Source organism: Sitophilus oryzae, unplaced genomic scaffold (genome assembly GCF_002938485.1).
Source record: "Sitophilus oryzae breed Bouriz unplaced genomic scaffold, Soryzae_2.0 scaffold_1508_pilon_pilon, whole genome shotgun sequence".
NCBI lineage: Eukaryota > Metazoa > Arthropoda > Insecta > Coleoptera > Curculionidae > Sitophilus > Sitophilus oryzae.
The window spans coordinates 1,833,714-1,847,202 of record NW_022146179.1 but is presented as its reverse complement, the minus strand read 5'-3'; the positions used below and the strand labels follow the sequence as shown (position 1 = coordinate 1,847,202).

The 13,489-nt window shown below is 29.8% G+C and overlaps 1 protein-coding gene across 2 annotated transcripts in view; it reads left to right on the top strand.

The window, feature by feature from the left end:
• LOC115878379 (homeobox protein vnd-like) overlaps positions 1-12,873 on the top strand; it is a 62,140-nt gene extending 49,267 nt beyond the window's left edge. For both annotated transcript variants that reach the window (XM_030894857.1, XM_030894856.1), the window contains exons 4-5: positions 560-738; positions 12,569-12,873. In XM_030894857.1, the coding sequence (XP_030750717.1) occupies positions 560-738; positions 12,569-12,809 (420 nt within the window). In that variant the 3' untranslated portion in view covers positions 12,810-12,873. The remainder of the gene's footprint in view (positions 1-559; positions 739-12,568) is intronic.
• Positions 12,874-13,489: the final 616 nt, after the last annotated feature.

The window sequence follows — 13,489 nt, the reverse complement described above, 5'->3', positions numbered from 1 at the left end:
GAAAAAGAAAACAAAGAATTTGGATGAAAGAACTAAAATATTGCACAACGAAGCGCAACACACACATACACTACACAACGCGTTGCGCAGACAGTCCTGTTGCACAAAAGATTTCAAACATTCTTGAAACTCATCAAACAATTGCGCAACGCATCAAACACTACCATACATTGGCAACTCGTTGCGCAACAACCTGCGTTGCGCAATTTGTTTGATAATGTATGGGCCGCTTTAGTTGAAATCATCTAAAAAGTGTTTTTAACTGGAATAATAAATTATAATACAAGTTAGACCTTCTGCAGATATCAAAATATTTACTTTTAATTTTTATTTTTAGAATTTTCACAAATTATACTTCCTAACATTTTTAGAATAATTAAATAATACATTTTTCGTATACTCGCTATTTAAACCTGTGTAATTATATATATCGATTGTGTACGATATTCTCCGATTGTGACAGCAACGGCGGAGAATGCACCAAGGCTATAAAATATTCAGTTATTAATTAAATTTTGGGTCTTATTTAGTTACTAAAAATAGGAATAATTGTTTTCAGAAGACAGGGACCAGTCAAAAAAAGAGAAAGAGGCGGGTTTTATTTTCCAAAGCCCAAACTTACGAATTGGAGAGGAGGTTCAGACAGCAAAAGTATTTATCAGCTCCAGAGAGGGAGCACCTAGCCTCAATTATTCGATTAACGCCCACACAAGTCAAAATATGGTTCCAAAATCATCGGTAAGATTAGATTTTATGAAATTATATACCTATGTTGTAAGATGCTTTTACTTATTCTTTACCGCCAAGTCGAGCACGCCGTACCATCCTTTTCTCGAAGGTATTAGCGGCACTTTTGACCACCCTGTAACTTCGTTGTGGATAAAGCAAGAATATTAATTTTTACTAAACATGAGGACATACTATAGCTGGCTAGATTACCAAAATATCTAGTAATTATACGCCATAGTTTATGAATTATCGCCTGTCAAATTTCTTTAATTTCGACATTGACTCATTGACAGATCATCAAAATTTTACGGTACTTCTAGATGTGTCACAAACTTCAAATTTTGAATTTCAGTTAGGTTTAAGCTTATAACCAAAGGAAAAAATGAAAAATCGCGAAATATTGCGCCTTGTAAAATATACAGGGTGGTCCGAATTGTATTTCGGAAACTTCGGCAGCATATTCTGCAGATAAAAATAAGTAAAAATGTTCGTATAAATGTATGTCCTAAAATGCTTAGTTTCGGAGATACAGGGTGTAGAAGTTTCATTTTTATTTCGATTTTTTCTAAATAATTTCTGAAATAACGTCAATATTTGCAGGAAAATTGGGATCTGGGAGTTTTTTGACATGAGAAATTTGATTTTGATGTCAATATGACTCCTACTAGTAGAGGGCGCCACCTACATGTGTTTTAACTGTTTTGAAGCGTAATAACTTTTTGTCCGTACGTGTATAAAACTACCGAGCGAAAGAATATACATCTCTGTGACTTTTTACGTAAAAAATATCTTTTTGTAAAAATCGCTACGAGCAACCGTTCTTAAGATATTTAGAATGGAAACAGTCAATACATGTCATTATTGACGAAAAATAAACACGTTAAGTAGATATAGTATTTCACTGAAATAATAAATTTGGGAAATTTATATTTTTTTTTAAATTAATCATAAATTTTTCTGCAAAAAATGATAGTAAAACAGTTTCTGTTGAACTTTTGGCACAAAAACATTTCAAATTTATGATTTCAGTCTAATAACTATTTAGTCAACATGTTTAATTTATGTCAATGATGACAGGTATTGATAATTTCGATTCCAAATATCTCGAAAACCATTACTCGTAGGGATTTTTACCAAGAGACCTTTTTCACGTAAAAAACGTCGTGAATGTATATTTTTCTACTCAGTAGTTTTATACAGATACGAACGAAAAGTTATTACTCTTCAAACCAGTTAAAAATATGTAGGTGGCGCCCTCTATTACTAGGAGTCATATTGACATCAAAATCAAATTTCTCATGTCAAAAAACTCCCAGACACCAATTTTCATCCAAATATTGGCGTTACTTCAGAAATTATTTGGAAAAATCGAAATAAAAACGAAACTTCAACGCTCTATATTTCCGAAACTATGCATTTTAGGACATATATTTGTACGAACTTTTTTACTTATTTTTATCTGCAGCATATGTTGCCGAAGTTTCCGGAATACAGTTCGGACCACCCTGTATAAATATATTGTGCCGTGTAACTGCCAAGTCATTACTCGTATAATTATTACACAGAAATAAGAATGTCTAATATTGTATTAGAGAGCATCTTTGTATCTCCATTCATAAACGAGAAACCCCATAAAACGCTAGAAAATGGGACACTCTGTACGCATGTGTTTTTAAAATAATCAAAATGTTGGCATATAAAAAAGTTGCTTAGTCAACTAAACTATTAGAACTGAAAACTCCGTCAATAAAATTTGCCTTTACGTTAATCATAATGTCAATTTATCAGCTACTGAAAATCCATGGATTAAAGATGTCAAGTTTGCTATGGTATTTAAGGAAATTTGATAATTACGTATAATAAGTATCAATCAAATCGAATAGCTGTAAAAATAAATGTTGGCTTATTTAATAAAAATCGTCGATAAAGGTGCCAACATGTTATGTATAGATTTGTTTGTGGCTTATCAGTTGTTGACATAGAATATAGAACTGATAAATATTTTCCTAATATTTTAAAATTTTGATTTTTGAAATAGTAATAATCTATACTAATATATAAAATCCTTAAGTTATACTGGACATACTGATTAATCACGATCCTGCTCAAACCACTCAACGTAAGAAGCTCAATTTTGGCATACCGGTTGATTCTAGGGTGTAGAGGTTCGATAAGAAGGGATTTTTCGAAATTCCAGTTCCAAGAGGGTGAAAAACGCTTAAACGCGCATATTTTATTTTGTTTTTTACATATTTTAAGATTTTTTAAAAATGTATACAGGGTGTTTCGAAAAATCTGGTCATTGATTAATCACGATCCTGCTTAAAGCGCTTGACGTAAAAAGCTGATTTTTGGAAAACTGATTGACTTTAGGGTGTAGAAGTTCGATAAGAAGGGATTTTTCGAAACTCGAATTCTAAGGGGATGAAACTATCCCTCGAATATTAAAATATTTTTTATTTAAAAACCGGTTAGTTTTTCGGAAAAACTCTTAAACACGTATTTTGTTGTTTTACATATTTTAAGATTTTTTATAAATTCATACAGGGTGTTTCATAAAATATGACCATTGAGTAATCACGATTCTGCTAAAAACTGCTTGACGTTTAAAGTTGATTTTTAGCAAACCGATTGACTGTGGGGTGTAGAGGTTCTATAAGGAGAGGTTTCTCTAATCTCAAATTCCAAGAGGGTGAAAACGCCCCTCAAATATTACAATGTTTGTTATTTAAAAAACGGTTAGTCTTTCGGGAAAACGCTTGGACATGCATAATTTATTTGTTTTTTTACATATTTTGAAATTTTTTAAAAAGTCATACAGGGTGTTCCAAAAAGTTGGGTAATTTCTTAACCACGATTCTGCTTAAACTGCTTGACGTAAAAAGCTTATTTTTGGCAAACGGATTTTTTGAAAGTCAAATTCCAACGAGATGAAACTACCCATCAAATATTACCAAGTTATATAATAATATCGCCATATTGTTTTTTCTCATGCTGACATAAATGTGAGAAAATTTTATCCAGTTTGTATATTAATGGAAATTCTTGCTTTGCTTTATCATCACCATTACAAATGATTAATTCGACGCGAACGAAGTCGCTGGTACACGCTAGTGTATTATAAAGATACAGGGTATTTTCGGAGTCTCTAAAATATTTAATTGATTTTAACAGTGGATACTTAGTAAACTATTCTAAGTTCTAATCTAAGTTAATGGTTGTGCTGACATGACGGATAAAAATGGTATAAAAGTATAACAATAATTTTTAAAAAAATAATTATAAGCGATCTTTGATGGTAAGTGCCATTACAATCGCAAATTATTGAATTAATGGCTACTCATTGTTTGGCAGATAAAAATATTTTATTAAAATTTAATCGGTTTCTGTTTTTTGTCACTCTTTGTATACGTGTATTTTAAATCACGCGCCCAATACATGCTTTTCCCTTTTAATAAGGTAAACAACTTATTAATATAAAAATAATAACTGATATATTTGCAATAGTTATATTCAGATATCGATCATCAAATAACAGCGATATGTACGAGCAAAAATATTAATAGCGTCAATTAAATCTAAGTTGCTAAAACATCGATATGCACTTATGGTATTTATTAAAAACTATTTTATTTTTGTGTTAGTATTTAATTTATTACGTTTATAAGATAATTTAAGCTACAAAAGCTACAGCTATAAAGTTTCAAAACAGCAAATTCTTTAAATTTTAATAATTTATGTATTTTTTAAAGAATTCTGGTTTTATTGTCACTGGAAGTAAATCTAAAAAAAAATTGTGTGCACTATGTGCGTATATTTGAAGTGAAACTTCTTACGAACAGCTATTAAATTGAAGGATTTGAAGGACATGTTTGAAAAAGTGTAGTTTGAAATGTTGAAAAAGTAATAAATTAAAAACTAATAAATAATTTGATTCATTTTCATACAATTTGCATTAGAATGTCCGTCTGTCCGTCCGAGTTTGGTTCCAATCGATGCATAATTAAGAAAAATCCCGATGATTTCGTCCATTTAGAGTCATCGGTTCGAAACGTCGAGGTCGTCACGTCATCCTGTAGCTCGTCCCCAATTATGCCGAAATCGATCCACATTTTTCTTCAATATCAAATCCTTAGTCCCATCCTGATGAAGATGTAAACGAAACATCGTATCCCATTTTGCAGGGTGGGACCGCGTGCACCGTCGCTCACATAGCCTACCAACCAAATTTGGTCACGATTGGACGACATGAACTTTTGACGTTTCTTACCTTAAAAGTAACCGTCACAGTCAAGACCGTGACACGACACGGCCTTGAAACACAAGCTAACGAGAAAGAATAGTGGTAAGTCAATGATGGGTCTTTGGAGCATCGTAACTCGTAACACAGTTTAAAGAATATAAAATAATCAGTTGACCCTCTCTAAGGAATTCTATTGTTATTTTGACTTCAAAGGCGGCCCGTGACCCTTCGAGGTGACAAAAAATTTGTACGTTTACCGGGTGCAGCGGAAGTGCTATTTTATCAGTCAGAACGCTAGCCGTATACGAGGGATCAACTAAAAATACTAAGGAATTTTAATACAGCAAGTAGAAAGATAAAAATACAGTACTAGTTTTATTGATTAACAGTTTTAGGCGTCTTTAATAATTAATCAATATTTATTTACTTTCTTCTTATTATTATTTAATAACATATCTCATTGTTTACAAATATAAATACGATATGAATTGAAATGTGAAATAAAAAACGGATTTTAGTTAAGTACATTATCTTATTATACTAATTTATTCATGTTAATTTTACAACAAAATAATTTACATATTTTACCATCAATGTTAATACATAACGATTATACCTGAATATGTATATATATATATATATATATATATATATATATATATATATAGTTTTAGGCGTCTTTAATAATTAATCAATATTTATTTACTTTCTTCTTATTATTATTTAATAACATATCTCATTGTTTACAAATATAAATACGATATGAATTGAAATGTGAAATAAAAAACGGATTTTAGTTAAGTACATTATCTTATTATACTAATTTATTCATGTTAATTTTACAACAAATAATTTACATATTTTACATCAATGTTATACATAACGATTATACCTGAATATATATATATATATATATATATATATATATATATATATATATATATATATATATATATATATATATATATATATATATATATATATATATATATATATATATATATATATATATATATATATATATATATATATATATATATTCAGGTATAAATATTATGTATTAATATATATATATAAATATTTTGTTTATATATATATATATATATATATATATATATATATATATATATATATATATATATATATATATATATATATATATATATATATATATATATATATATATATATATATATATATATATATATATATACATTCAGGTGAAATGGTGAAATATTACAAATAAAAATATAGATAATACAGATTACAATGTTATATCAGGAGATAGTATTTGTAAAGTTTCTTATACATTTTTCTTAAACTCAAGCAAACTTAAAAAAATAAAGTTAAATAAACTTAAAAAATAAAGTAGGTTTTAACAAAAATGACATTCCCAAGACTTAAATGTATTTTTAACACAAAAGAAGGTAACACAAAATAAGTAGGAATACATAATGATCTTTTGTCACTCAACTTGAAATGTTTATGTCAATGTAGATTTTAAATTTTAAATTGTCCTTATAAGAATAAATCCTTGAGGGTATTGAGATAGTCCTTGTAAATGTAGTGTTATCAGTAACGAGTTTTACATGGCTAATGATCCTTAACGATCCTTATAAACATTTATCATTTCTGGATACTCATCGTTTTTCCCATGTGCTCCTCAATTGTTATATTTACTGTTACATAAAATTTAGTAAAAACTCTAAAAAACTTGTCAATAGCAGAAGAAGTATATTATTTTATTATATTTATATTATTAAAACGTATTTTTATTACCTGACGATAAAATTTGGACTTTCCAGGTAGGTAGTTAAAGTTAAATACAAACATCTAAAAAGTAAAACATGCTATTTAAAAAAATGCAAACATCTTAAATAATAATTTAATCTGCACTTTGCAAACCGGTAAATACTGCAAAATCCAAAACATAATAGTAAAGTATGTACTACTACTCTAAAATATCTACTAAAATAATAAACTAATTGTTAAAAATAAATATTTTGTGCATATTCCGAGTAAAATCTTTTCTTAATTTGTATGTATATTTTTAAAACAATTTATTCATAGTTAGGTTTCCATAATTATAATATACTTAATATGTCTAATACTTTAATTATTATATACTTAATATCCTATACTATATAAACACATACCTTCCTTCATCTTTTGGGCACCTAAAGAACGATATATTGTCTGTCATTCTACTTTCACAACCATCCACTACACAAATATTTCTAGTAGACATTTTATTCACAATTTGAACAAAACAACTAAAACACTATTTTTGGTTCACCCTATGCATCGGGCCGAGAATAAAACTAAAATAAACTTAGAACGCTGTGTACACGTTGAGCAATGGATGTAGACTGACCCAAGACTCTACAAGACAGGCGGGGAGCCACGGGAGGAATTTTGATACGGGCGAAGAGTGGGTCAACTGATATATTTTATATTCTTTAAACTGTGATCGTAACTCGGGCCCTATGTGAGCTAGGGGGCTGAAACTCGGAATGTAATTTTTTCATGATATTTTGACATTTGATATTTGAAGGTTTCGTGCAGCATTACGAAATCCCATCATCAATGAATGAAATAAAAAAATCGTCCGATTTAAATGAAACTTGGTATGTCAATAGATTGGTACCATTGCGATAAAAAAAGTAGTACAAGAATTAGTAGTACCAGATAGAACTCGTCCTGGTCTATAAGGATATCGAGAAGTGGATATCGTTGAACAATACAATTATGCCACCTAACTTTTTAGGCGTTACCATGAATTTGGTAATAATTGGTAGGTAGACGTCTCGAAATAAAAGTATGAAAAATTTACCTATATTTTAAAAATGGGCAATTTTTCAATTTTTTTTTATCTTTTATAGACCAGCAGATTAAATCATATTTTATTGTACTATTTTTTTAATCGCAATGGTACATATGCATAACTTGACCGTTTACTGTGACAGTTAGTTTTGACATCGTCAAAAGTTGATCCCGTCGGATCGCAACAAAATTTGGTGGGTAGGCTATATTTTTTAGTAATTTCAACGACGCGCGACGGTGCACACGGTCAAGTTGGATACACCCTGCAAAGTTGGATACGACGTTTCGTTTACATCGTTTACATCTTCAGCAGGGTGGGACTAAGGATTTGATGTTAAAGAAAAATGTGGGGTCGATTTCGGCATAATTGGGGACGGGCTACAGCATGACGCCCTCAACGTTTCGAATGCCTTTAAATGGACGAAATCATCAGGATTTTTCTTAATTATGGGTCGATTGAAACCAAACTCGGCATGCAAATAGAGGTCCACGAATAGAGTCCTCAGACGCACAGACAGAAGTGAACACACAATTATTTATAGTTTATGTTTTATAATCTGTGGTTGGCCAGATGGAGCCGCCCACTAATGAATAAAATAATCTTAACTAACCTGGCACAATTTATATACGTATGTCAAAATTTCGAATATAGAATACATACGATTTATGAAACACTTCTAAAAGTCAGGTGGTCTTATATTTAGAGTACTTATTTCCGCTAGTTAAAAAATAAATATACAGATTGCTAAAATTAAACTAAATCTGTGCGAGCTCTTCAAACTCGATTATTTCATTCATTAAAATGATGGAGCTGTAGCTAGAAACGTAACATACATTATAAGGATATCCCAATATAGACATAGAATTACTACGTATTTTTAAAATCAAAATAAGTTCGTTGGACACAATTTACTTCTATAGATCATTCCAAATAAACTTTTAGTCACGTTGCCCACTTTTACATATTTTCTTTTAATTAAAATATTTTAGGAAACAAATATGAATTAATTATAAATATATAAAAAAGTTATTAGTTATATAGGTGCCCGGTGGCGTAGAGACTATTTTTATTAAAATAAAAATAGTTTGGGTACCTAGGTCGACTCAGTCTTAAATGAGTATTTGGGATTCACAATCCTGAGGTAATAATAGGCGGTTGAAGCGTAGTGCTAGCCACATTACCTTCCTTGTATACCGAACGGCTCTAGTATAGCAAGCTGTACCTTTCTGCTCCCAAGGCGTCAAACGCTATCCATATACGGGAGCTATTACTATTATTATTAGTTATATAAAAAAACTCATCTCCTTAACAACATTTAATGGACATAAAGACCCAGTATTACCGCTTTCTCGTTCAAAATATTCTAATAAGGTTGAGATAAGTTTTTTGCAACGGCTGTTAAGCTGCTTTCATCTTATACACTTCGCACTACAAGCGGTTCTAAAAAACAATTTTCTACTGCAAGGTCTGCTAGTAAAAAAATTAAGCTAAGACAACAAAATTCACTTAAACCAAAAACTCGCAAAACAAAACTAAAGTGTCAAAACGAATCAAAATGTCAGGAAATAAATAAATAAATGTGGCAACTTGACATTTTTTACAGCAGAGCTGCGACCTGAATCGCCAGCGGGAATTTTAAATTCCAGTTAATCAGCCCGGCGTCGAATATGTCCATGGTTGGTAACAATCAATTTAATAATTGTGCCCTCGATGACGCAACTAAAAGTTTAATTGGTATCGCTTATACATGGTGCTTCAAAAAACATGTGCCATCTCTCGTGGGGAGATTCCTCACGTAAAAATAAGATTTATCTTCCATATTTTTCTTTGTGTCGTAGCTACAGGGTGTTAAAGTCTTAATAAGTTTTAGATTTATTATAATAATTTTCTTCCAAGTACTTTTAGTAATTTCAATGAAATTTTAAGGATAAAAGTTACTATAAGTGCTGCTTATTTTAATGCTATAAAAGTATCGATAAATTCATCAGGGACGTGCATATGGGTTATCACTGGAATATTTTTCTAAAAAAAATATGTGAGCAACTGACTTTTTTCTTTTGATATCAAAATTGTGTAGGTAAACGGCCTATTATTGTAGGTAAATGCCAATTATAAGTTATCTCTTGATATTTTGTCGAATTCGCCCTCCTTTATGAGAAAAACGCGATTAATCACAATTCATAAAATTAATAAATTATATATTTTGCCTAATTTATTATTAAATATTATTACATTGGTTATTATTACTATTAGTCCAACCAACAGCAATTTCAAATAAAAATTATTGGTATTTAAGATAATTACAAAAAACCTCTAAATATCCTGTAACTTTAAAACTATACAGGGTTGTTCACCACATACGACACGGAGTATTGTAGCTAAACGATTAGATTTTTACAAATTGTAAGTTTTGGGTTTGTTGAAGGTCTATTAGAGCTACAATTTAAAAATATTTTTTCAAGATACAGAGTGTCCCAAATAAGTAAAAAATATTACAGTTGTATTTTTTAAATGGAACACCCTATATATTATTCTATTTTTGGATTCTACGATTGAAATAAAGGTAAATTTTATTAAGGTTTATCACACTTAAACCATACCGTTTTTGAAATATTTTCAATTTTATGAAACTGCAGTAAAAATTTTAAGGCTTTATTTCTCCTAGGGTATCAAAGTTTTTAATACTAAATATTTACTGAAGATTATTTATTGATCAGATATTGTGTTGCAATAATAAAAATTTTACTACGTTATACAGAGTGTCCAAAAATTTATATTAAATAATTACTAGCTTTAAACGGCAATAACTTGTTTCATTTAAATGGAACACCCTATATATTTTACGTGAATCAGATGCACAATGTAACTGTCTATCAAATTGTATTATACCATTTTTTACCCATCTCTTCAAGTTTTCGTAGAAATTGCATTTTGTTATAATTTAGACCTCATTTATCACTATACCCATGGAATATTGACATTTCAGATTTTTTTATAGCAACATAATATGTACAAAATGTACAGGTGGTAAATATTGCATGCCCATTGGCATACAAAAAACTTTTGTAAAAGAGTATACCAATTAAATATACCACCATTATTTCCTACCAAAAACACCAAAAATTAGTTAATTACATACTTTTAAATTGTTTTAATTAATAAATTATTCTAAATAAATGTGGATTTGGCTCAGAAATCAATATAATAATAAGTTATGAAAATGAATGTCTCTGTTTTTATAAATAAGCATTCGTCAATAAATGAAATAAAATTTATAAGGTGTTACTTTTTACCACACTGTGTAATACACACACAAAATTCAGTTTTTCAGTATTTGGAACAATTATTACTACAACGTAAACAGTCAATTAATGTAGTTTGAATACTGGGATCATATTAATTGGTCCTCTTTAACAAAAAATATTTAAACAGTTTTTTTTTATTTTTTAATTAAATAAGCAAACTATATCAACAATATTAGTATATGTACCCTTTGAAAATTTGTTACATCTTTAAAAATAAGCTAAAATGTCAATATTCCATGGGTATAGTGATAAATGAGGTCTAAACTATAAGAAAATGCATATTCTATGAAAACTTGAAGAGATGGGTAAAAAATGGAACAATACAATTTGATAGACAATTACATTATGTATCTGATTCACGTAAAATATATAGGGTGTTCCATTTAAATTAAACAAGTTATTGCCGTTTAAAGCTAGTAATTATTTAATAAAAAATTTTGGACACTCTGTATTAGGTCGTAAAATTTTTATTATTGCAACACAATATATGACCAATAAATAATCTTCAGTAAATATTTAGTATTAAAAACTTTTATACCCTTGGAGAAATAAAGCCTTAAATTTTTTCTGCAATTTCATAAAATTGAAAATATTTCAAAAACGGTAAGGTTTAAGTGTGATAAACCTTAATCAAATTTACCTTTATTTCAATCGTAGAATCCAAAAATAGAATAATATACAGGCTGTTCTATTTAAAAAAATACAACTATAATATTTTTTACTTATTTGGGACACTCTGTATCTTGTAAAAATATTTTTAAATTGTAGCTTTAATAGTCCTTCAACGAACCCAAAACTTACAATTTGTAAAAATCTAATCATTTAGCTACAATACTCCGTGTCGTATGTGGTGAACAACCCTGTATAATTCCATACCCATGTAGTATATAGAAACTTTTTTTTCATATTTTTTTGATGAGGAATCAATGAGTACTTATTTAAAACTTTCACAAGTTGATTATATTAATTTTTTTAAAGGTTGTTATTAGATTTGGATCTAGGCAAATTAGTAAAATTGCGTTTATCTTTTCTATCAAGGAGGTCGAAGTCGACAAAAGATCAAGAGGCCACTTTTAATCGGCATTAAACTGCTTACATTATTTCGCTAATAAGAGAAAAAAAGTCAGTGGCGTACATGCTTTCTTAGAAGAATATTTCAGTGATAACCCATATGCACGTTCCTGGTGAGTATGTCGCCAATTTTTTTTAGCTTTAAAATATGTCACATTTATAGTAACTTTTACCCTCAAAATTTCATTCGAAACGCTAACAGTACTTGGAAGGAAATTATAATAAATCGAGAACATAATAAATCTTTAACACCCTGTAGCTACGAAACAAAGTAGAATCGGACCTATGTTGATATTAAAAATAAATCTTATTTTTTCGTAAGGAATCTCCCCACGAGAAATGGCAAATGTTTTTTGAAGCACACTGTATCATCTAATAATCTATTCCTTGTTACAGATACAAAACTAAAAGGGCGCAACACGAAAAAGGTATGCACGATCAGCAGAACAACAACCCCCTACCGTCACCGAGAAGAGTGGCAGTACCGGTGCTCGTGAAAGATGGCAGGCCATGCTTGGGCGGTGCGTCAAAACCACAAGACAATATGCAATTACCTCCTGGGCACCATTTGAGTTCCTTAATGGGTGCCCACGGTCCACCGCACCCGATTTTGTACGGCCAACCGACCTGGTGGTAATAGTGTAATTAGCGCGAAATGTGAAATGAAAAATAGGGAAATTTAATATATGTTTTCTTTTTGGTGATAGTGTGATTTGTTTCGAGCGAGGGGAAGAATATTGGTAAGCTTAAAACAATCGTTTACAATCAGGTCAATTTTTTTTATTAGCGTATTAAAGAAGGGCGAAAGTGGCATGGGGCCTACACCAAATTATCCAATTTTTACAGTTAACTTAGGGTCAACCAGAATTTTTTTTGTATACAGGGTGGTCCGATAAAGCATATTCTGCAGTAAAAATAAGTAAAAATGTTCGCATAAATGTGTGTCCTAAAATGCTTAGTTTCAGAGATACAGGGTATGGAAGTTTCATTTTTATTTCGATTTTTTCTAAATAATTTCTGAAGTAACCTCAATATTTGGATGAAAATTAGTGTCTGGCAGTTTTTTGACATGATAAATTTGATTTTGATGTCAATATGACTCCTACTAGTAGAGGGCGCCACCTACATGCATTTTAACTGTTTTGAAGCGTAATGACTTTTTGTCCGTACCTGTATAAAACTACCGAGTGAAAAAATATACATCTCTGTGACTTTTTGCGTATAAAATATCTCTTTGTAAAAATCGCTACGAGCAACCGTTCTTAAGATATTTAGAATGGAAATAGTCAATACATGTCATTATTGACGAAAAATAAA